This window comes from Anthonomus grandis, chromosome 13, assembly GCF_022605725.1.
Source record: "Anthonomus grandis grandis chromosome 13, icAntGran1.3, whole genome shotgun sequence".
Classification (NCBI taxonomy): domain Eukaryota; kingdom Metazoa; phylum Arthropoda; class Insecta; order Coleoptera; family Curculionidae; genus Anthonomus; species Anthonomus grandis.
In genome coordinates, this window is record NC_065558.1 from 26,249,285 (window position 1) to 26,274,368 (window position 25,084).

At 33.4% G+C, this 25,084-nt stretch overlaps 1 protein-coding gene across 1 annotated transcript in view; it reads right to left on the reverse strand.

The window, feature by feature from the left end:
* Nucleotides 1–25,084, reverse strand: part of LOC126744294 (zinc finger protein 420-like) — a 71,714-nt gene that overhangs the window by 38,067 nt on the left and 8,563 nt on the right. Inside the window, exon 3 of the mRNA XM_050451674.1 lies at nucleotides 10,438–10,580. Within this exon, the coding sequence (XP_050307631.1) occupies nucleotides 10,438–10,580 (143 nt within the window). The remainder of the gene's footprint in view (nucleotides 1–10,437; nucleotides 10,581–25,084) is intronic.

Genomic DNA, 25,084 nt, shown 5'->3' on the forward strand with positions numbered 1-25,084 from the left:
CGTGTAAATACTTTGTGTGTTGGTCTAAAATGATTAGATCAGTAAGTTTGTGTTTGTAAGGTAAAATTATGGGGTGTCTTTGATTGAAAGTTATTTCAGATTTACTTAATCTACCACCTACTCTTACGATTTTATGTTGATCAAGAAAAGGTCGCAAACTTAAAATTTTACTATTTTTATTCAGAGTTTTACCAAGGTTCAGTCTTAATATTTCTTCCGGGAATGATTCACTTTGAGCTAATTTGATTAGTTTTTGTTGAGATTCTGTAAGTTCGGTTACTGTTAACTCAATAGATGATTGAGTTACTTTGTTTAATACTCGATCTTTGAATCTTAGTATATAAGCAAATACTCGTAGCAACTTAATGAAACTGGAAAATCTTTCAAAAATATCGATATCGATTTTAACCGTATTTGTTTCTCGAGCTAATAACAATGTTAACTTTAAATCCGGTAATTCATCTGAATTATCCAAATAAGGAATTTCGATAACATTATTGTTTTTAAGAAATTCTGGCCCGTTAAACCAGATGTAATTTTCTGAAAGTTCCTTAGGATTAAGTCCTCGCGATATGATATCTGCAGCATTGTCTTTGCTTCTTACATATCTCCACCTTTCGACGTCAGAAATCTGTGTAATTCTTGCTACTCTATTTGCTACGAACGTTTTAAGATGACATGGTTCAATTCTTAACCACGAAAGTACAATTGTTGAGTCGCTAAAGTAAGTTATTTTGAAAATGTTCATGTCTAAAACAATTTGCAATTTGTGAATTAATTCCGCTAGTAGATGTGCTGCTAATAGTTCGAGACGAGGTAATGATTGTTTTTTGAGAGGTGCTACACGAGATTTTGCTGTTAAAAGTCTAATTTGGTTTTTATTATTATTCATTGATCCTACATATACACACGCACCGTACGCTTTTTCTGAGCAGTCACAGAATCCGTACAATTCTAGATTTTTTATACCTGTTAATAACACTTGTCTAGGAATTCTTATTTTGTTAAGATAATCGATTTGTAGGATAAATTCCAACCAAGCTGTTTTTAAGTCATTCGGTATATCTTCGTCCCAATCAATCTTTAAATGCCAAAGTTGCTGCATAATTAATTTAGCTTAATAAATACTTTAATTTTTTCTTTGGAATCCTTACGCCATAAAATTTGTTGATAACTACGCTCAGTTGAATCAATTTGAACACATCTGTACATCATTTTAATGTCAGCGCTTAAAACATGTTTTCTAAGGCGTAATCTTAAAAGTATAGAAAAAAGATCTTCTTGTATTGTAGGACCTGCTAATATGATGTCATTTAATGAGATATCCGTATTTGTTTTCGCACTGGCGTCAAAAACAACGCGACATTTTGTCGTCAGCGATGAATCCCTAAGAACCGCCGTATGTGGTAAAAAATATGAACGATTATCAATTGAATTATCTGTATCTAATGTGCCCTTTAGCGTCATATGCCCTAACGATTCATAATTTTCCATAAACTCAATATATTGGTTTCTTAGTGTTTCGTTTCTATTTAATCTTTTTTCTAAGCTATTAAATCTTTTTAACGCTGTAATTTTCGAGTTTCCCAACCTATCTTTATCTTCTTCTAAAAATGGATATTTTACTATAAATGAACCGTCTTCATTTTGTTTCGTGGTATTTTTAAAATATTCTTCGCAGAACTGTTCGTTTTTTGATAATATATTTTTTGCTTCTAGCTCTTCAATTTGCCAAAATTTAAGTAAAGAGTCTTGTAATTGTTTATTTGAAATCTTTGTAGCTACATTACACACTTGCCTTTGGTACATATCAGTATTTAAATTTAAATTCCCCGTTAATATCCATCCTAAAACCGTTTCTTTCAAAATTGGCATGTTTTTACCTAATCTTATAATACCCTCTTGTAGCAAATCAAAATAAATAACTGCTCCTAATAACAAGTCTATTTGTTTTGGTGTATTTAATTGCTCATCAGCTAAATCAAGATGTCTCGGGTATTGTATTTCCGATTTTTCAAATTTAAATATCGGTAATTTTTCAGTTATTTGCGGCAAGACTAAGAATTGTACATCCATTTCAAAGCTATTAAATCGTGACTTAATTGTTGTTTTTGTTCTACTAGTAATTTTAGTTTCTATTTGGTTAATTCCCGATAAAGGAATGTCAATTCGTTCGCTTTTTAAATTTAATTCATTAAATAAAGATTGACTCATCAAATTACACTGCGATCCTGAGTCTAATAGCGCGTTACATTTTATCCATTTATTTTGACTATCTTGAATCAAAACAGATGAAGTCGAAAGCAGTACTTGATTTGTACTTAAAGTGGTGTACGTAAACATTCTTTGATTATTATCAGTTAGTTCGTGTGGGTTTTCAACGTTCACTTTTGTATTTGAAACTTCACGATTATTTTTTATTTCCGGTTCCAATAAACTCTGACCTCGCGGCGCTTCATTATGCTGAATTTGTCTAAAATTTGGATTTGAATTCTGTGCAAAAACGCGAGGTGCGTTATCGCTCCGTGTTATGCCTGGAGTGTAAAATGAGCGATTGCCACTATCATCTTGAGGATTATTTGAGAAGTTAGCGTGTTGCTGAGGATACGTTTGAGCGAGCAAAGTCATGTTTTTATTTTGGATCTGATTTTCATTAGTATGCAAAGAAGTATTATGCTTACGATTGCATATTTTGCATCCTCTTGATAAACAATTTACCTTTAAATGTCCTGGCCCTTAAACAGTTACTACAGAGTTTATTTTTATTTATCTCAGCATATTTTTCTGAGATTGGAAGATTTATGAAAATTGGACATGTAAAAATAGGATGATTTTGTTTACAAATGAAACATGAAAAATGTTGACTAAATTTGCCGGAGTATTGATTTGTTTGATTAAATTTAGAAGCCGAGTTATTATTGTCGTTCGAGTAATTGTTATCTTGAAATTGGGTATTAGGACAAGAAACTATTCTGTTACCCTTTTGTAAATATTTTTGTGCAACTTTATGTTGAGAATTTTGATTGTACGAATTTTTATTTTGCCTATTAAATGATTTTTGAGTGTCTGTTACTTGAACAGCTTCTAGCGTGAAACATTTTTTGGTTAAAAATTCTTTTAATTGTTCTAAAGTTGGTAGTTGTTCGGTCTGTTTGTTTTCCCACTCTCGCTTAGTACAATCGTCTAATTTTTGTACTATGATTGGAATTAGAAGAACGTCCCACTGTCTCACAGGAAGTTTCAATTTTTCCAACGCGGCTAAATGTTGGTGTAATGTATCCAACAATTTTCGTAGATGAAAAGATGATTCCTTTTGTACGTTTGGGAGGTCAAATAGTATTTTATTTACGTGCGTGTTGATTATTGCTCTACGATTTTCATATCGCTTCATCAATAATTCAAAGGCGATAGTATAATTATCTGAGGTTAGCTGAATTGAATCGATTAATTTTTTCGCGTCGTCTTTACAGCATGATTTTAAAATTAACAATTTGTCGATGTCACTAATATCCTGCTTGTTACCTACGATCGAAGAGAAAACGTCTTTAAAGCTATACCACGACTCATAATCACCGTGAAAAGAAGGAAGAGCAAAATCCTGAATCTTACTATTGGCAACAACGCGAACGCCTGCTTGTGACGATGAAGCCGCTGCCGCTGCCTCCGTCGCCAAATGACGCGGATCGGATGCTAATTTTTGCTGTGTAAGCGCAGTTTGAGCTAAAGAAATAAGTTTTTTGGCTTGGGAAATTTGATTGTAAAAACATGATTCTGTATCTAAGCGATAATCTATTTCTGTTGAATCTAGAAACTCTAGGCGTGTTTGAGTTTTGTCAAATTCAGAGAAATCCTCTTCGACACTTTTTAGCCGACATTCGATTTGAAATTCATCTAAATTTAGAATGTCTTTTTCGCGTTCCTGATATAAAAATTCCACGAATCTGTTTAATCTATCCGAGATAACTTTTCTGGCGTGTTTTAATTCTAATATTTCGATTTCATTAGGATCAACATCCTCTGATGACTGTTTTGTTTTTCTACGAGACATGTTTTCTTTACTTTTTTTTATTTATTTACGAGAAAACGAGCTGTTTTTTGTCTAGATTTCGATAATAAAATGGCACTCACAATCGATTAAACGATTAAATAATTTTATGTTCAATAAACGAGTTAAAGACGATACAACTTGTAAATTATAAACTAAACGATAAACGATGAACGATTTTTCCGTGATTGTTATTTAAATATTTATTTATTTCGTTATATAAATAAATATCCACATACGTTAATGCGAGTTACGATAAATACGATACAGTCTTAAAGTAAGTATATATACGAGAAAATAATATAATAGAAGCTTGCTTTCTCTACTAGGATAGAACAATTTAGGAATTATGTTAAATGCATTAAATTAAGAACGAGCTCACCCATGTGACCATGTTTATTGGTCTGTGGAAACCAATTTCGTTGTCGTGACTTGTTCGATTTTAATAATTTGAAGGACCACTACTTTAAACATTAATTTATTAAAGTAGAAATGTAAATCAGTTACATATGTATTATTTAAACTAATTATTACAACTTATAAGAGAAACGTAAAACAAACGATTATAATTTTTGTCACTGTTACGTAACGTGCAGAGACGCTACTTTCGCGTCGGCGTGTTAAAGAGGAGTCCAGTCAACACCCACTCAAAGACAAGGCCTTAGTGCTTGACGCGTGACGTCATCGATGTGGGCCACCGATTTTTAAAAACCAAGGGATTTCCTATGCTAATATATCAATATTTGGCTTATTTAAAAAAATGCTAGGAATAGAATAGAGTTCAGGAAACATTCAAAGGTATGTTTTAGTTCTGGTTGAATGTTAGGTTAAATATTATTGTGTAATATTAAATGCAGACTCCCAACTCCCCTACATCTGCGCCAAAATTCAACATATGTATTTAGGTATTTATAATAATTTTTTTATACCATCAAGTAGTAAAAAATGTTATTATATACACATAAATACATATATTGAACTATTCCACACCTTGTCATAATTAAGAAAATTTAAAGAAAACTGTCATAATCAGGAATGTCATATTAATTAGAATAATTTAAAGTAAATCAATTGGATAAAGAACTAAATTAATTACCTAGGACTTACATAGTCTTTAGATTCAAATATATATTTTATGTTTTTTTGTAAGTAGACTATTTAAAGTTAAAATAAACTTGATAAAGAACTATTATATTTTAATTAGTAGTGTTAGTGGCTGGTATATTATATATATAGCCTACTTCGTTAGGGTATCCAGTTTTCTTTTTTTACTTGTTTTTTTAATTGATCATTATTCTTAGTGCAATAATTTTTTAAAAGTGTATTGGATATACTTTTAATAATTATCTTTAAAACATCTATTGCATTATGACTAGTGCATCCATCAAAATGTAATACATGTTTTTGTGCAATAGAATATTTCAAAATTAAATGACACATGAACTGTCTTTTGTTATGGGTTTGTAAAAATATGTCCTCAAATTCATTTATTAATCTGTTAAAATTTATGTAAGTCAAAGATACAATATTTACAACTTGGTCTTGGGGATATAACAATCCTCCACGATTTAATTTATTAATTAGGTCAAATATGTCTTCAACGATAAATTGCTCATTATATACCAGTTTACCTTTACAGCTGTCACATTTTAGCTTTTTGACTGTAACATAGCAACAATAACCATAAATATGTAATTATTGGCAATATGTCCTCGATGCTCTGAAAATGATCATCATTTACTGAAATTTGGGACAACAAGGTTTGAATTTGGGAAAAGTCTTCTGGAGAGGAATAATTATCATCTAGGTCATAATCGGGAAGCTCATAGAACTTATTAATATTAATAGGGCCAAAACTGCGAGACTGAAGTGTTAATATAGATTGAATTCTAAGTCTCTTTTCTGTCTCATACAACTGTCGTACAGAGATGTGATAATGACAGCAGTCCATAAACAGTATTGCTGAAAGCAGTTCTTGTTTGTCGAGTAAGAGTTTTAGAAAAATTACTAGGTTGCCAAGTATCAAGCCAGCTTAATAATTTTTCTAAGAATTCAATCTTGGGATCTATGTCAATATCAGTGAGTGTTTTTTAACAATTGGTTCTTGAAATATGTCTCGTTTATGTTTGCCTTTGAATGGGGTTTTGACATTCACAATTTTCCACCATGTTGTTATTATGTGGACAAAATCAGCAGTATCTTCAGAAAATGGTATACAGCTACCAAAATGCCTCAAGGCTTCTACTACAAAAGAATTGAAAATTTTTAAAGAGAGTTTAACATTCTGTCTTTCTAAAGATGAGGGAAACAATGCTTTTTGGTTTAAAGAATAGCCAAACTTTAAAAGCTTATCATACTCCAGTTCATGTAATTTTGTAATTGCAGAAAATGAAGCAAATTTTTTCTTCGAAGTGTCAAAATCAGGAAAATAAAATTTTTGGTCTGGTTTAGAGTTAAGCCAATTATTAAATACACATTTAAGTAAGTGAACTGTGTCAAATAGGTAAAATAATGGCCTCTAATTATCTATGGGATGAGGATAAACAATGCTAAGTTGGTCTGCAGTAAAAAATGACTAATGGCTTTCCCGTTAATGGCATGATTATCACACTATTAAAAAACTATGTACCCAATCTCCTCTAAATTTTCAATAATTTGCTTAATAAAATTATGAAGTATGTCTGATGTAATTTTGGAGATGGGAGCTATATGAACTACTTCCTTAAAGCTGGAACACACACTTGTAATCATAAAAGTAAATGCCGAGGAAGCTAGAGACTTATTATTGACTGATGTTCCAGTGATATTACCACCTTTATAGTCCATGTAAGGGTCAATATGAATTTCATCAAAAGGTAGTGTCACAAATCTCTCATTATCCTTTAGTAAACTAAACACATTTCGGGCAATAAGTTTAAAACATTTTTTTTCATCTATGTGGGGATCGGTCATGTGTTTGTTACAAATACCCATTATAGTTTAAGGATGTGGTAAAATTAGGGATCCATACCTAATTTCTTAAATACTTGTACGCATGAGGACTAATAGTATAGATTATAGAAGTCAAAACTATTGTACTACTTGAATATCAATCTGTACCTTTCCTTTGCAGTTGTAAATCGAACACACGTTTCATTTTATTTATGTCATTTGATGGTTTGACATGATACAGAATAGTATGGCCAAGGGTATTGGTAGCAGTCTCAGTAGCAGTATTTGGATTTAAGTCACAGTCGGGGTTGTCATTATTGGTAACATTTTCCTCCAAAGGCAGGGTAATAATAGTAAGGTCTATTGCTTCAAGTATTGCATATAAATTATCTAAACTATGGGAAGTATATGGAGTTTTAAATTTTGATATTAAAACACAAACTGGCTCGCTATATAAAAAAGTTTCAAAAGTTTCAACCATGGTTTTAGTAATTCTATTGTAAAAATTTTACCTGTGTTGGAATCTTGAACTTAATATGTATAATAAAACGTATAATAAAGTACTCTTTATTATACTACCTTCAGGAAAATGAGCTTCACATACTTTGATGTTTGTGGGCTCAAAGTCATCTCTGTGTATGGCTTTTACCCATTTTCCCCTTAGATGTAGGTATATCATTAGGAAAACCGAAGACATGCACACAGGTCCGTTTTTATAGTTTCTGTTACAACCCGGAACACAACACTTTTGAGGCATATTTACACTCTGGTATTAACTACAAGGTAAACTAGGAGAAAAACATTAAATTAAACACGAACTAAAATATTAAAGTTTGATATAAACAAATAAAACCGCGACCGAGAACCGGTTTTTCCGAGGATTTTTCTAGTCGGGAATTACGATTTTGCGATTTAAAAGTACGCGAAGAGTTTACATAAATATAACATACAGGTTTCGCGGAAATAAACAGTTCCGATTTTAGAAAAAAACACAAAAATGAGCTAATATTTATAACTATTTTTTACTGCGGATCCCGTCAGAAATACCGGCAACCACAGAACATAAATATAAACAACCTAACCTCTCGTTTCATCAGGTGGCACAACTATTATAGTAGATGCGCCGCTGTCAGATTCATATAGAAAGAACTCCTATTGGCAAGTAACAAGGTATTAGATAAATGATAAAATTTGAAAAAATGGAAATTTAAATTATAAAAAGAGAAATAAGGATGCACTCTTTTTTTTTTAACTAAATTGTAAAGTAAGAGCAGTTAAAGATATAGATTTAATTATTTTAAGATAGTAGTACATCATCCTAACGTTCACGGCAATCTGCAAAGTCTGGCAGCGTTGCAGGCTGCCTTCCGTGACGAACAACGACAGCGTCAACAGCTGAATTCACGCGAAAATCAGCCTGAAGTGCATGGCCCAAACGTGTGACGTCACGAGCAAAATTTTTTGGAGCGCTTTGTCCTTTTGTAGAGGTGTTATTGGTCCAGTCCCTTCCTTTCTTGTACGGAGCCGTTGATATAAGCTGCCAGGTATACGCGGTTGCCAAGAGCTGCATAATGTTTTCGATAATCATATAGGCCTCAACAAAACCTTTAACCTTAAATTGTAATCAGGAATTCCGATTACCGACAAACTTTACAGAGTAGTTCTCCAACAAAAGGTAAGAATTTTTTTTATATGAATGTATGTTCTAAATATCTTATTTTGAATTAAGTTTAATCCTTGTTTAGTTTTGAGCAAATTTGTATTCTAGAGTTTTTTTTATTTGTATATCTTATTTGCTAAAATTATTATGTTTCATACACGTTAATGCATTTTCTAGGTTTTTCTAGATTTCCCTGTGTATAATATTCCATTATTATACTATATCATTATATGTATATGAAAAGTATATCGTATGCTACACAGTGACATATCGGGGTCATTTTACCACATATTTGAAGTATAGTAATCGAGTTTAAAAACTAGATATGTAAGTCCTGTGTAATTTTTTTTTAAATGCCGAAACTTACTCCTATTTGTAAACAGAAGCGTATATGATATACTTATATTCTAAAGTTTAATAAATATACCTTGACCATATACGGTTGATAAATATACAAATAGTTTTAAAAATTCTATTTTTGAACATAGATAATGAAAAGTTGTCTAGAACGTATTCTGACAAATTTTAACAAAATATTCTGGCAAAAAAAATACCAATAAACCGAAAAAAAAATTATATATACTTTTTCAAAGAATGCGCGTTTACGTAACATAGTATTATGAAACTGTATTTAAAAAAATATATTTATTTTACGGCTTGGCTGTTATTTTGTAGCTTCGTTAATAATGTTTATTTAAGCTTCTACTTACGTTAAGTTTAATAGTTTCGCCTACTGAATATAATTTTTAGTAGTTCATCTTGTTTGATCTTGGGAACATTCCAACCGAACGCGAGTCACGTGAAAGTTTTGTAAACTGAGGTTAAGTTTTATTAAATACAAAAGTGTATTCCTGACAATATGTTGTTTCTGAGAGGGAGTGTGTAAATGATATCTGGAAGGATAATTCTCCACTTCATCCTGATATTTGTATGCAAAAATAGTGAAGCCACCAAAGCCCGACTTCAGAGGAGCATGGAGCATCTCCTTAAATCAATTAAAACTGCAGTCAGGGGACAGCTATTTCAAAATAATTAAGAATAATAATAAGAAAATACAATCAGTCTTAAGCTATGCCTGAGGAAAGAAGCTTCTGGAATACGACGAATAGTGTGCATACCCTAATGATGAGATACGGCGAAGTCCATCAAGTTTTACCAGCAAGTTTAGCAGGCGCAGCTAAAATCTAGGAAACAACTTAATGAAGGCGTCCAACACTTTGAACCGGGTGTCGCTTGCTTAGTCACTTTTGCTTAGAGAACAAATCTCTGTATATAAACGATTTTATTGAAGGAGTTCGAGATGTAGATGCTAACCATGATCTAATAATGATAGTTCACCATAAAAATAGTCCGGAGACGCCAATGTAGCAAGCCTTTGCTGACACCTAAAACCAAACTTTCACTACACCTTAATAGAATACTTAATGCTGGCTGGGTTATAGCACCCAATATAAGATTAGCCTATCGAAAAGAGCTTGGTAGTCCGCAAATTGAAAAAATATCCAGAATATTAATACTAAATATATATACTAATAATATCCAGAAATTTAATACTTATATAATAATATGGAAACGACAGAGTTGGTAAATTATTCAAATATATTACCGTACGAGATCCTTTAGAGCTGCTATTAACGTTATAACTGGAAGGAAAGATGTTAAAACTGTTTTGCTTAAGCCCATGAAAAACTGTAAAGTATATGGTCACGGAATCATTCCAGCAGTCTACTAATGGTGATATAAAATAATTTACTTATAAGTTTTATTACATATGTATAATATAGTTAACCTCCATAATTACCTCATTCCATCACCCGTATGTTGTCGAATGTGTACTCGTAATCCTTGGGGAGAAGTAAAAAGTTTAAGGCAGTGAGTGCAAGTTAGGTCGTTCTGTGATATACTCCTCCTTCGCTTGGCTAGCGGAATTTCATCTTCTTCATCCTAAAAAAGTTTAATTTTGATGTATAAAATAACATTAATCCAATAGTCCTCCCAATAGAAAACAAATTAAAATGTCTTAACCTAAATAAAATCCAAGTCAATCAAAATCAAAGTCTAGGGGAAGATAATTCAATTGATTAATTCCACTTTTAATTTACCATAATGTTTTGCTATAATAGTATTGACTTCTAACGAAATAATAAAATTTTCATATTATTTTGCAATAATAACTAATAGGCCTTTTCAAATACATATATTTTAAAAACTTAGACATTGAAAGACTTCAATCAAATCAATATCAAACTTTTTAAGATAAAACTAAAGAGTGTACTGGCTATGAACTCAGTTTATTCTCTTGGTGAGTTTTTTGATCATACTGTTTTATAATTATGTCAGATTAGTATTATTATGTAGTTTCTATTTTTTTTTTTGAATGTTTTTATGTTAGTATACCTTTCGCTTACTATCTTTTCGCTAACTATTACTTTCAAATTACTTTACTCATTTGACAATTCTAACATACACGTATTTTGTCGTGTGATCATGCAAGAATTAAAGGAATTCATTGCCAGGAATGAATCATCGCTTTATCGTCAAAAAATTTAACAATTTGTAGACAAAGCTGATAACTAAAGTAAAACACAAAAACAAACAAAACACACAAAAATAAAAATAAAACTAATAAAACAAATATACAAACTTATACAAATCAATAATTGTATGTGCTCAAAAGTATGAATAAATAGACAAAACACTACATAGCTACTAGTTACATAAAACAGTATATATAAAGACAATAAATCAGTCTGTGTGTGTGAAATTAAAATTAAGTATTAAAAAAATCGTTTACCGAGTAAAAGGCTCTCTCCAGTAGGAATGATTTTAATGCCTTATGGAAAGTAGGAAAAGATGTGATGGACAATTTGATGGCAATGGCAAATGATTTCATTTTGCTTTGTACAATATAGAGTTTTTTACCAATTCTGAATGTGGAGTAGGCAGATATAAATTCATACTCCGCGTTTCTGAGATGATAATTATGGGATGGCCTATCTGAATTTGATGAAACGTGCTTGCGAATCAGACAAACGGACTCATATATAAGTAGTGACGGCAAAGTTAGGATATTAAATTTTTTAAAGAAATCCTGGCAATGAGCTCTATAATTAAGTCTAAGTGTATAACGCAAAGCTCTCTTTTAAAGTCTGAAAATTTTGTCAAATTGAGTGACACTACACACACTCCAAAAAGGAAGGGCGTAACGAAGGTGTGATTCAAAGAGGAAAAAATACACTGTTCTAGAGATTGAGAGACTAAGCTCCTTGGAAATTGATCTTAGTGCAAAACAAGCGGAGCTTAATTTTCTTGTTAAAGGGTTAATGTGCATGTCCCATTTTAACGACTTGTCAACAGTAAGTCCCAAAAATTTCACTGAGTCGGCTTCGTCAATGGTTGCGTTATCCAGTACAAAAGATTTATTTTTAGATTAATTATTTTTATAGGACAAAAATTTAGTTTTAGAGATGTTAAGGCAAAGAAGATTAGAGTCGCACCATGCTTTGATAGAAGCTAAGTCACTTGATATGATTTTATGAAGTTCGGCAATATGCGGATTGCTCCAGGTAAAACTAGTATCATCCGCGAATAGGCAGGTTCTGCCTTTAATATTCAGACTAGTGATATCATTGATAAATATGAGAAACAAAATAGGGCCAAGCACTGAACCTTGAGGCACTACACATTCTATTGGCTTGCAAGAAGACATCGTAGTATCAATCTTCACAAACTGACTCCTGTTATTGAGATATGACTTAAACCATTCGAGCGGCATACCTCTAAACCCGTAGGGTTGCAACTTTTGTATTAAGATATCATGCTATACGCAATCAAAAGCTTTAGAAAAATCACAGAAGATTGTTGCCGTAGGATGTTGGTTGTTTAAGCTACAGTATACATTATTAAAAAGGGAAAACATAGCATCATTTGTGCATTTGTTATTTAAAAATCCAAATTGTTGAGGAGTGAGTATTTTAAATTTCAGTAGAAATGATAGGTGCCGTTTTTTCACTAATCTTTCAGTAATTTTTGATAGTGTGGGAAGAAGAGCAATTGGGCGATAGTTGGAAGACTGATCTTTATCTCCTCCTTTATGTAGAGGGATTATTATTGCCTTCTTAAGGCAGTTGGGAAAAACTCCTTTTTTAAAAAGACAGGTTGATTAAATTTGTAACATGGTTTAATGTATTACCATTTATTTATTATTACTGCCAATCAAATGTTTGATACTTTAACAAAATTTCCTTCTCGGATGAGGCACGTTTTCATTTGCATGGATACGTAAAAACATCAATCTCCATTACATAGCCCTAAAGTTAATGTTTGTGCAGTGATTTCTTCAAGAGGCATAATAGGTTTATACTTTTTTAAGACAACAAGTAAGTTTTAAGTCACTTATGTCAGGTATGGCGCAACGGTCCATGATTTTTTTGGTCCTGCCCTCCAAACCTTTAATGAGCAGTGGTTTCAGCAAGATGGGGCTACTTACCATATACCGCAATTGTATCTGTAAGAGCACTGCTTTCAAATAAACTGATATTAAAAATGAGCGATATTAACTAGCTTGTAAGAGGTCCTGACTTTGCTCCAAATTATTTTTTTTATGGGGCTATCTAAACAGTCGAGTTTATAACAACGCCGCAAACAAATTTGATTCATCTTGAAAATCGTATTCTGCAAGAAATTGAAACCATTACTCCTGAATTATGCAGAAGTGTAACGGAAAATCTAAGAAATCGCTTGGGAAAGTGTATTTTTCACACATGAATGTCCATAAATGTACTTTATAAGTTTTAAATAAAGTTTGGTTATAAAGTTAGTGTTATTAGTTAATATTATTGTTATAAAGTTAATGTGGTTATAAATTATAAGCCATTTCAGGATATTCCTCCACGATATATTTGATGGTTTGGTCTTCATCACACTTGCAAGATTGTCTAAAGTATTGTGCACAATTTTGTAAAGTATAGGCGCATCTGCCATGCTACATTCTAATTCTATTTAGCATGCACCAAGTTTTGCTTGATAAGCCAAAGTCTGGTAGTAAATTGGTAATGCATGGCATATCACTGTTTTGTTTCGACGTCCATTCCTGATACCCAGCGTCGGTGATACTCTAAAAAACTATCAAGGTATGAAAATTCCAATAACAAAACTCTCAATCGTAAACAATGTCAAAGTCCTTTCTTCTTAGTCAAAAATAACACAGACTGCAGGAAACTACTAACATAAAAGAAAAAAGCAGTCGATCCAGTGCGTACACTTCGTACTTCCAAAGACAGAGGTCGCGACAACCATCGTGTCACGACTGACGTCACTGTAGCGACACAAAATCAACGTAGCGCAGCGTGACTACTCAATCCCGTGCTCTTCAAGTAAGCACCCCGGTAAACGTGCTGGCACAAGAAGAAGAGACAGATGAACTATTTACCTTAACTAATGACGATGTAACAATAAACAAAATCAAAAGAGGAGTGGAAACTGGTTTCCTCCTAGAAAAAAAGGCTCAGCCCACTAGAAACCCAAAAGAAACTAGGCCCGCCCCAAATTAGGCAGAAGTAATGACTGCACCCTAAAAGCCGCAATTTCATGCCTGGTAGATTGAAAATTTATATCAGGTCTCAATCCAAAGACAGAAGCCAAGACTGCCAAGGAATATTTAGAGAAATTACAAATTGCAAATGAAATTCAGTCTTATAAGCTGCGAACCAAGAAAGACAACCGCTGATGTAGTTCATTTAAGGTGGAAGTTCCTACAGATCCCAAGGTTGCTTTCATGAACGCTGAACTTTGGCCAAATAGTGCACTAATTAACCATTTTATAAACCTGCAGCGCCCCAATCTATCAATGTAGCTTTAAATAAGGTTTATGAGCTTATCATTGGTAAAAAGTATGTTCTGCCCAAGAAAAAATAGCATAAATTGTACAAATGCATTTTATTCTGAATTTAGTTTTAAGTTTTTTATTTATTTATCAACCGAATCCATTTACAGGGTAATTATAAAAAATATATAATAAATCATCTATACAAAAACTCCATTTCATATCCTAAAATCCTAAAATCCCAGTAAGTAATAAAAGCAATCTTTTGATTAGTAAAAAAAATGGCCGAAGCTAATAAAAATCCATAATTTAAAACAAGTATCCAGAATAATTAAAATGAATACAAATTCAAAATTACATAAACCATAAAAGTTGCAACACTACAAATCATTTAGACAAATTGTAAGGTGGGTATCACAAAATGTTCTTCAAAGCTTGTAAGATTAGAGTCAAACAAATTTATATTATGATCAGCCAAACTATTAGCCTTAGAAACCAAACGTGAAATGGGCTCATTGACGGCATAGCTAGTCCAATTAAATGGAACAAAGAAACTTTCGCTTCGTCTATTTCCAAAGAGTATCTTTAACTTAACCAGGGTCAACAATTGGGAGCAGTCAATGAGAGCACTGAGACCCCGATGCTAAAAACATATGTCCATTAGGGTTCTTCTTGCTTTAAAAGAATGTAAATTCTGACTTGATCGAACCATAACAGTGATATGAAGGAGGCCATACAACAGAACAGTATCCCAAAATGAGACGTACTACAAAAAAAAGTATAATATAGCGGGTTGGGAAGGGCGGGAAGACTTTTCTCCACAAATGAAAATGTTTACATGTAAATATCACAGCTGTGTAGTGTTAGAGTCTGATGATGATGAGTGAACTCATCATGTCCACTTCACCTCACTCCACTTCAAGAATGGACTTCTACTTACAAAAAAACAATATAACCTTCTAAATGTAAATATTGAAAAATCGGTTGAAGACCTTTGAATAAATTCCAATACCTTCATTGCCTTTAAAGCAATTTGGTTTACGTGACTAGAAAAAGTAATCTTAGAATCCATGAGGACGCCAAGATCAGAGGTTTCCATTTTAACATTGAGTGGAGTAACATCCTCAGAGTATACAAAGTTAATCGGATTTCTTTGTCTTGAAATTTATTCAATAAATTTATTCTTATAAATTTATTGAATATTATTTATAAGTCATTTTATTTTCTACACACCACTCAGAAAATACCTTAAGGTCTTCTTGGAGGCCAATAGCATCATTGAGTGACCTAACCTCCCCGAAAAGCTTCACATCATCAGCAAACCATAAAGAATTACTGTTTTTAATTCTCTGACTTAAATCAATCAGGAAAATGCAAAAAAGTACAGGACCGCAATAGGATCTCTGGGGCACCCCAGAAGCAACCTCTGTCTCCCCAAAAAGAAACCCTCCCATTTTCACCACCTGGGTTCTACCTGTTATATAATCAAAGATCTAGGAAAGAAAAGGATCCAAACCGCCCAAAGCATTAAGTTTGCCACAAAGCACCCTGTGCTTGACCCGGTCAAACGCTTTAGCAAAATCTGCATAGACCGAATCAACCTTAGATCCCCTCTCCAAGCTGTTCAAAATTAAATTAATAAATAAAGGCAAGTTTGAATTAGTAGATCTACTCTTAATAAAGCCAAACTGCTCTGGATAAATAAGATTTCGAAAAGACCAAGAAAGTCTTCTACTGACTCGAGTAATTTAGGTATCTCTGACTGGTTATAAACTGCTTGGTAGTTAGTAGCCTCCTCCCTGAAACCAGAATTCAAAATTGGTTTTAAAAAGCTTCTCTTCCAAAAAGTTGGAAAACAACCTGTTTCAAGACATTTGTTGAATCTGAGAGATGGGTGGGGTTAGTACAGAGATACACTGCTTAAAAAAAATGCAGCCCTCAATGGACTCAAAAACAAAATCAATCAGGAAAATGCAAAAAAGTACAGGACCGCAATAGGATCTCTGGGGCACCCCAGAAGCAACCTCTGTCTCCCCAAAAAGAAACCCTCCCATTTTCACCACCTGGGTTCTACCTGTTATATAATCAAAGATCTAGGAAAGAAAAGGATCCAAACCGCCCAAAGCATTAAGTTTGCCACAAAGCACCCTGTGCTTGACCCGGTCAAACGCTTTAGCAAAATCTGCATAGACCGAATCAACCTTAGATCCCCTCTCCAAGCTGTTCAAAATTAAATTAATAAATAAAGGCAAGTTTGAATTAGTAGATCTACTCTTAATAAAGCCAAACTGCTCTGGATAAATAAGATTTCGAAAAGACCAAGAAAGTCTTCTACTGACTCGAGTAATTTAGGTATCTCTGACTGGTTATAAACTGCTTGGTAGTTAGTAGCCTCCTCCCTGAAACCAGAATTCAAAATTGGTTTTAAAAAGCTTCTCTTCCAAAAAGTTGGAAAACAACCTGTTTCAAGACATTTGTTGAATCTGAGAGATGGGTGGGGTTAGTACAGAGATACACTGCTTAAAAAAAATGCAGCCCTCAATGGACTCAAAAACAAAATCCTCCAACGTTAAGTGAATTTTGTTCAAATCTTCGGAAGTTTCAAAATTGAAACTTGTCCAGCTCATATTACGCAGATAAACGGATGAGAAATACTAGAGAGTGTAGCAAATAAATTTGCTATCACCCGCTCGTTCTGCATAACATATCCTCTGTGGAAAATCACTACCCTTCCTCTTACGATTAATGTATGACCGGAAATAACGGGGGTTGTCAAGTGATTTTCAATTTTATTTATATGTTGTTTTCTTAAATTTGAAAAATGAATATATTCAGCTTGATTTTTATTTTCTTTAAATTTTTTATGAGCTAGCTTTTTGTTAATAATTAATTTACGGAGTTCAGAACTAAACCACACTGGAAACGTAGATGTTCGATACCTCTTTAATGGAATAAATGTATCAATCAACACATAAAGTATCTCATAAAACTGATCTACCACCTGCTCAACAGATCTTCCCAGAAATATGTCATACCAGTTGACAGAGGCTTGAGAATTGAAATATAACCCCATTTCTAAAATCGTAAAAGTATTTCTCATATTCCAGAGACTTCAATAACTCAGCTTGCAAAAGTTCAAAACATATAGTTGAATGACTCAAGCTATTATCAAAGTTTTGATCTATAGCTAGGTGAACTACAAGGCTTTCAAAATTACTAAAGCCCAAGTCTAACTAAGCACCATTACTATTCAATACAGAATTATTTTGGAAAAGGTTATAGAAGTTAAAATTATTTGCTATACAATGAGCAAAGTCATTTTCTGGACACTCCACAATCAACCCCATACTATCCTTATTCCATTTCGACGTAGGTAAATTGTAGTCCCCTACCAAGACAAAGGAGGCCCTAGGGTCCTGATCCATATAAAAATCCAAGAGTTTTACAATGGTCTTCATAGGTCTGCAGGGGCGATGGAGATGGTATTTATATGCAGCTGACAATAATATTATAATATTATAAATTATACTGTGACCTTTTAGCTTAAAAGTTACATAAACCTTATAAATATCTGAGTTTACAGAAAGAACCCCGATTACCTTAGTAGATATGTTCTTTCTCACAGCAATCAATTTGCCCCTAGGCCAAATTTCACGTCGACTAAAACTATCCCTTGAATCAAGATCTATAGCTATATCTTTTATTAGTACTCATAACCCAATAAAAAAATGTGGAATATTATTAATGAATATAGGGGCAGCGCAAAACCTGAAACTACTCCCAATGTAACATCCGATAAATCATTATTTTTGAAATATTGCATCCGAGCTACATAGTCGTACTCCTGTATCCTGCAATGACCCACTTAACTATGTACTACCTCATGCTAACCAGAGCTTTACATTCTAACCAGTCTCTTTTAATGAGGTTAAAGGTGTTATTAACTCCCTCCGGAATAAAAAAAGTAAGGACCCACTTGATCTCACTGTAAGCTTGATCAACGGCTTTAAAAATCTAATAATAAATCCTCTTATAACCCTTAACGAATCTTATAAACCTGTGTATAACATAAGGGGTTTTTCCTAAGGTTTTAATAACTGTCATTCCAGTTTTTAAAAAGGGCAAGCCAGATCTAGTATCTAATTATACCTACATTTCTCTGTTACCTACATTTTCAAAAATATTTGAAAAATGTCTGGCTCTAAGAATTTCAGACTTGTTTGAGTATAATGGGCTTTTTACGGAATCTCGGTTTGGCTTTAGAAAGGGACTAAATACTGTCCAGGGTATTTTGAAAGTGGTTGTTCAGGTCCAGGATGCTTTTGAGAACGGTATCTATATATCAGTCAACTTTTGCGATTCAAGTAAAGCCTTTGATCTAGATAAAAAACTACCACCTATCAGACCTCTGCCAGAGATTGAGATTTGCGGGTGTTGAGTCGGAGAGAGGGTGTTTAAGCGTAGGAGTTCCTCAGGGTTCTGTGTTGTATTTTTGATATGTATCATTGATCTACCACAATCATGTCAAACTGCGTATTTCACTTTCTTTGCTGATGACACAAAAATATCATGCAACAATAAATATTTGGTAACAGTGGTGGGTGGTTTGTGGGCCTCAGTATTGGATGCACAGCAGTGGTTCCATTCAAATAGGTTGCTCCTTAATACAGACAACTCAACCCAACCCAACCCAGTCCTCGCTTTTTTCAATCAGAAATATTCCGGAAGAATTCGAAAATGCCCCCAGATGGGGTGTTCTGCTGGATCCTGGTCTGCTGTGGGATGCTCAAACCACTTCCTTAGTGGCAAAGTTCTCAAGCAACACATTCTTGCTTCGTGGGCTTTTAACTTGTGTCTCCACTTTCATTTTAAAACGGGCATATTTTTCTTTCTGTCATTCACTCATCTCCCATGCCATTCTTGCCTGGGGCTATAATAGGGGAGCAGGAGATGTTTTCAGACTGGCTGTTCGTATTGTGGCAGGTCTACCATACAGAGCAGACTGCAGACAGGTCTTTTTGGATTTAAAAATATTTAACATTACCCTGTCAGTATATTTATACTAATCTTGTTTATGTGAAATGCAATGTGCACAAATTTCAAACTCATGAAGGTATTCATAATATCAACACACGCTTTAGAGAGAACTTTCGAATTTTAGTGGAACCCGAATTTTCGTAGTCTGGAGAGATGTAGAGAGGCGCCCATCATGTCTAGGTATAATTCAGAATTCAGTATATATTACGGTAATTAACCAATTTACAAAATAAATATAGTATATAAAATATTCAACAAAATAAGATTTTGTATCGCAATAAAGCACTTGAAGTATTAGTACTATCATTAATATCTATATCTATAAATACCTAGCATAAATAGCAGATAACAGTTAGCATCAATAAAATTAAATAAAATATAAAGACAACAATGGTTTAAAACAGAGTAACTGCAATATAAAAGAAGATACACTTTAAACAAAGTCAAGATATAAAATTATATTGCACTTAAGCAGATTTTAAAACTCGTTGAAGTGAACTCAGAGAACAATGAAACAAATCTATACTGACACTATTTGAGTTAATCATCATTCTACCTATTGCACAGTTTTCACCATACAGTGTATGATGTTGTTCAAGGTAGAATAATCTAATCTGTCTGAGCACTGTAGTAGGAGGAACATTTAAATTAAGCTGACACAACAACTCAGGAGACTGTATTACATTGTTAATAATCTTGTAACAATAATGTTGTGACAATATCGCAGTTTTTACGTCGAGTCTCCAATGATCTTAATGTTCAGCAATCTATACATTTCACTGTAATTAATATCAATACAAGGAATATTCAGCTTGTAAGCAATGTATCTTATGAATTTACATTGAACTTTTTCTAGACACATTATATATTTAGCATAATAAGGTGACCATATACATGAATTCGACTCAAGTTGACTGCGAACCAATGAAAAATACAGAAGTTTAATGGAATCAATACTGCTGAAATCATGAGTGTGCCTCTTAATAAAACCCAACATTTTGTAAGCCTTATTATTAAGTTTTTCAATATTTTTTGAAAAACTTAGTCTGCAATCAAAAAGCACCCCAAGATCACATATCTCTGATACCTTCTCAATAAGGGAACTCATTAGATGGTACTGATAAAATGGTGGACTAAAACCCCTGGTAAATTGAATATATTTGCATTTTTGAGCATTTATCAACATCAGAACAAAGTTCATGATGTGCCAAGTTACTGTCTATAATTCTAAAAATCTTAACATCATCAGCAAAAAGCAACACATTACAATAATCAAAACAATGAACAACGTCATTAATAAAAAGATTAAATAAAAAAGGGGCAAGATGGGCACCCTGAGGAACCCCAGAAGTCACTGGAAAAGGACTAGAATAAAAGTTATTTATCTTTACAATCTGTGTTCTTCCAGACAGATATGACTTCAACCAGGCCAAAAGACAACCACCAATGCCATAGAGTGACAACTTCGCAACCAGGAGAGAATGATCAACCCTGTCAAAGGCCTTGGAAAAGTCAGTATATATGGAATCAACCGACATACCGCTCTCCAAGGCCCCCGACAAAGCTGTTTGGTAAAGCAACAAATTAGTGGTAATGAACCTACCCCTGACAAACCCATGCTGCTTAGTTGAGATTATGTTTTTAAATTTCTCTGATAAAAAATCTGTGACAAAACTTTCAAGAACCTTTGCACACATTGGTTATTGGTTAACTTTTCATTGTTATTACATTGTTACATTGGTTAACTTTTCAAAGACTTCAGATATTTGTATCAAAAGAACATGCAATATCAGGCTGCGTAAATTCCTGAACATCAAATTCATCAGGAGAGTAGACTGAAGAAAAATATTGTGCACATAAAGATGCTATTTCATGGCCATTTTCACCCACTGCATCTAAATATTTCACAGTAGATGGAATACTGTTATTTTGTGTCTTATCTCTTATATATTTCCAGAAATATTTAGGGTCACCGGAAATAGAAGATTAAGTTTGCTCAATATAGTTGGAGTAGCACTGTTCGGCCTGATTTTTACAGATTGCTCTAAGATTATCGAACAATTCATAGTCTTCAACGGCCTTAGACTGTTTATACTTTGCATGTGCCAATCTTTTTTGCAAGACATTTGATTTCAATTCTGCGCTGAACTATATTGGAAACTTGAATTTATTGTTAATTTTTATGATAAAATAAAATAGGTGAGAGCGTTGCCCAATACATTATACAAACAGTCCACCTTAGCGTGAGCATCAGATGAGAATAAACTATCCCAATCCGCATCAAGAAGGTAGCTGTTAAGACCTGCATAATCTGCATTCTTAAAGTCGTGTATTTCTTCACAATAATCAGATTCAATCAAGAGATTCAAAATTGTTTAACTTTATAAAAATCACCAATGCAGGATGATGTCGATCACATTTAACTAAAAGATCATTTGAGCATGATAGGGTATCATTACTATTGTAACTAAAAACTAGATCTAGATATACACCATTTGCATTTTGAATGTTATTGATCTGATACATCTTAAGGTATGGCATTGTTTCTAGTAAAGATTCTGCAGGCCCCACAACACCACTACTAAACATTCCAAGAGAGTCATTACACCAAGTCAATTTTGGTAGATTAAAATCACCAGCAATCAAAATTGAGCTGTCACCATAGTCTTCGGCCACCCTCTCGGTTGTCTCACAAAAACGTTGGTAGTCTTCGGGTTTAGAATTGGGAGGTGTGTAAAAGCAACAAAAAATTCGTCTGACTTTACCAAAAATAACGGAAACCCAGATGGCTTCAGATTCTTCATGAGCCACAGGCAGCAATTCAGACTCTAGAGACGAGCGAACAGCAATAAGCACTCCACCATTCCTGGTTTTACCAGTCCGTTCAAGACATCTGTCCCGCCTATAAATAGTAAAGCTATGCAGACCCAGTTCACTGTCCAAGAAGTTGCTGTTCAATGAAGTTTCACTCAACATCATCACACCATATACTGAAGTTGAAGCATTTTTACAAACTTCAACCAACTTTGTTCTTATGCCATTTACATTCTGATAATAAACTGTCACCTCATTAAGAGCTATCAATTGCCTTGTATGTGTACATTTGGTCTTTGAAAATTTACATTTGAATTTCTGGGTTTATTTTCAAGTGAACGAAATACAATTCCATCTGGCCAAAAAGATTGATCAGAAATTATGTCATAATATTTGTCACTTACACCAACTTTAAATGATTTTACGAGAAGATAGCTGATATACAACTACGTCCTTGTTGTCATCTATCTTCACCTGATTTTTGACAAAGTCAATAATGGTACCCTCACAGACTTCTTGGAAGCCATCAGATGTGACAATTGTACCGGACACCCTTCCAACATATAACCATTTCTTATACTGGTACTCCAGATAAATGTAGGTTTTTCCCTATGCCTCTTGAAACAGCTGGCTTGGAGGCAGTTTTATTGTTAGGCTCCAAAGATGATGTTCCAGGGCTAGATTGTGATAACTCAGGACTGATTTTAGAAGACCCCGAACTGGTTAGAGAAGATCCCAAGTTGGTTTGTGTAATGGCGAGACTGACCGCTGTCTCCAAAGCCTTTTTTGACACTAATGGCTCTTTATCCTGAGTTCTAGAGTTGTTATTATAGGGACTCTTTGGTTTATTGTTGTAAGCTGGGGCTGGTAGAAGTAGCAGAGTTACCAAGCTTGAAAGTATTGATGTCAATTTTGTTCAACATAACATTGACTAGCTCTTTGTTTGTATCATAAATATTTTTTGTAACTGACTCAAGCTTGGTGTTAATTTTGGACTCCAAAACATCAAAAAGACCTTGGATCATTTCTTTAAGTCCCGTCATAATGTCATCAGTTGATATCACATCAATATTGGTAGGTGTTGTGTTAATCTTTGCATAAGTAGATATACAGCATTTGCACTAGGCAAGTAATACAGGTTTTTGCAATAAAACACATCTGACCTCACTTGAAGAAAGACTACTGCAAGATTTACAAATAGCTTTTCTACACCTTTGGCATTTGAAACCAAACAAGACATTTTTCTCTTCCTTAAAATAGCAATTGTTCTTACATGATTCACATATAAGCTGAATATCCTTGCCCATTCGGTCATCTGAACCACCCTGACCCATTGTAGATCAGGAAAGACAGTATAACCTTAACCCTTATGGAAATGACTAAAAGCACTGCCTTATAGCACAGTATACACAAGTTCAATATTAGAAATCACAGATCACAAGACTAATAGATTTATGTGGAAACACTGCCTACCTGGTTTGTATTATTAATTATTAATTATTATACATATATCTAAATTTAAAATAAAAGTCAAAGAACTTCGATTGCTTGGAGCATATTATTCCCAGGAAGAGTATCTTGGTGCTTCCTTGTTGTGATGGTCTGCCAGCTCTTAATGATGTTCTGTTCTTCTTTCCTGTGTTTTATTTTTTATTATATATATTTCGTATTTTTTATTTAAAATGATTGAATTCCTAGATAGATCTCAACTATTAAATAAAATATTTGTTCTAATGCTGTAATATTTTAAGTATTTTATATGTAGTTTTACATTTTAACATGTGTATTAATTTATCAAGTTAAGTTTAACTATGTATTTTATATTTTATCTGACCTGACTTATGTGAAAACTTTATATCCTGACATCAATAACCTGCTCAACACTGTGGCTTTTTTTTTCTCTGTACCCAGTATCAATTTCCAAACCTATCCAGTTTATCACATTTATCCTAAAAGTGATAACCTCCTTTTATTTCAGGATTGCACCATCCAAGGCAGTCAGATTTTCTTGCATAAGGTTTTTAACAGATTGACTCCTCTTGAGCTATTTTGTCAACTTAAGTTTTACCATTCACCATTTATCAATTTTTTCTCCTCTTTATCATTAGTTAAATAAATGAAATAAATTTAAATTTAAATTTCCTTTTTTGGTTTTAGGTTTAGTAGGAAGAGGGAGGGAGAAGTAACCTAACCTCACATTTCAGTGTTTGGGGAGCAGATGCGGGACATTGTTAAAATTGTTAGACTGGGGAACAAGTGGATAATAGGACCCGTCCAATAAAGGTAATATGCTCCAATAACAAGATCGCCAAGGATGTCTTGAAGGCTGCGATCTTCTAGGCATGCATTCAAAGTTAAAAGTGACCTTACCCCCCTACAATGAAAGTGCTGGATTAAGGTTTTTGATACGTTTAACAAGCGCAAAAGTGATGGCGAAGAAAATCATCAATAGATGATTTTCTATTGATGATGATCAGAGTTCTATCATATATTGTATATGGCTATAGCTTTGTTTGTGCTTCTTAAGAGATTTAAAACCTCATCTTTTCCCAGTTGGTTTTCAGAGGAGTGAAAGTACTTGATCCAGCAAAAGAAAATTTCACACAAGAAATATCAGTCTAGTCATATCAGGAACCTTTAGATCCAATATACCGTCGGCGTGTATTTGGCGTGCCGACAAATTTTAACCATAGAGAGTTCCAGAAAATGAACGTTAATGTATAACGTTAGTGTTTCAATAAGTTGAGTCTTAAGTTAAGTCTTCAATAAGTTG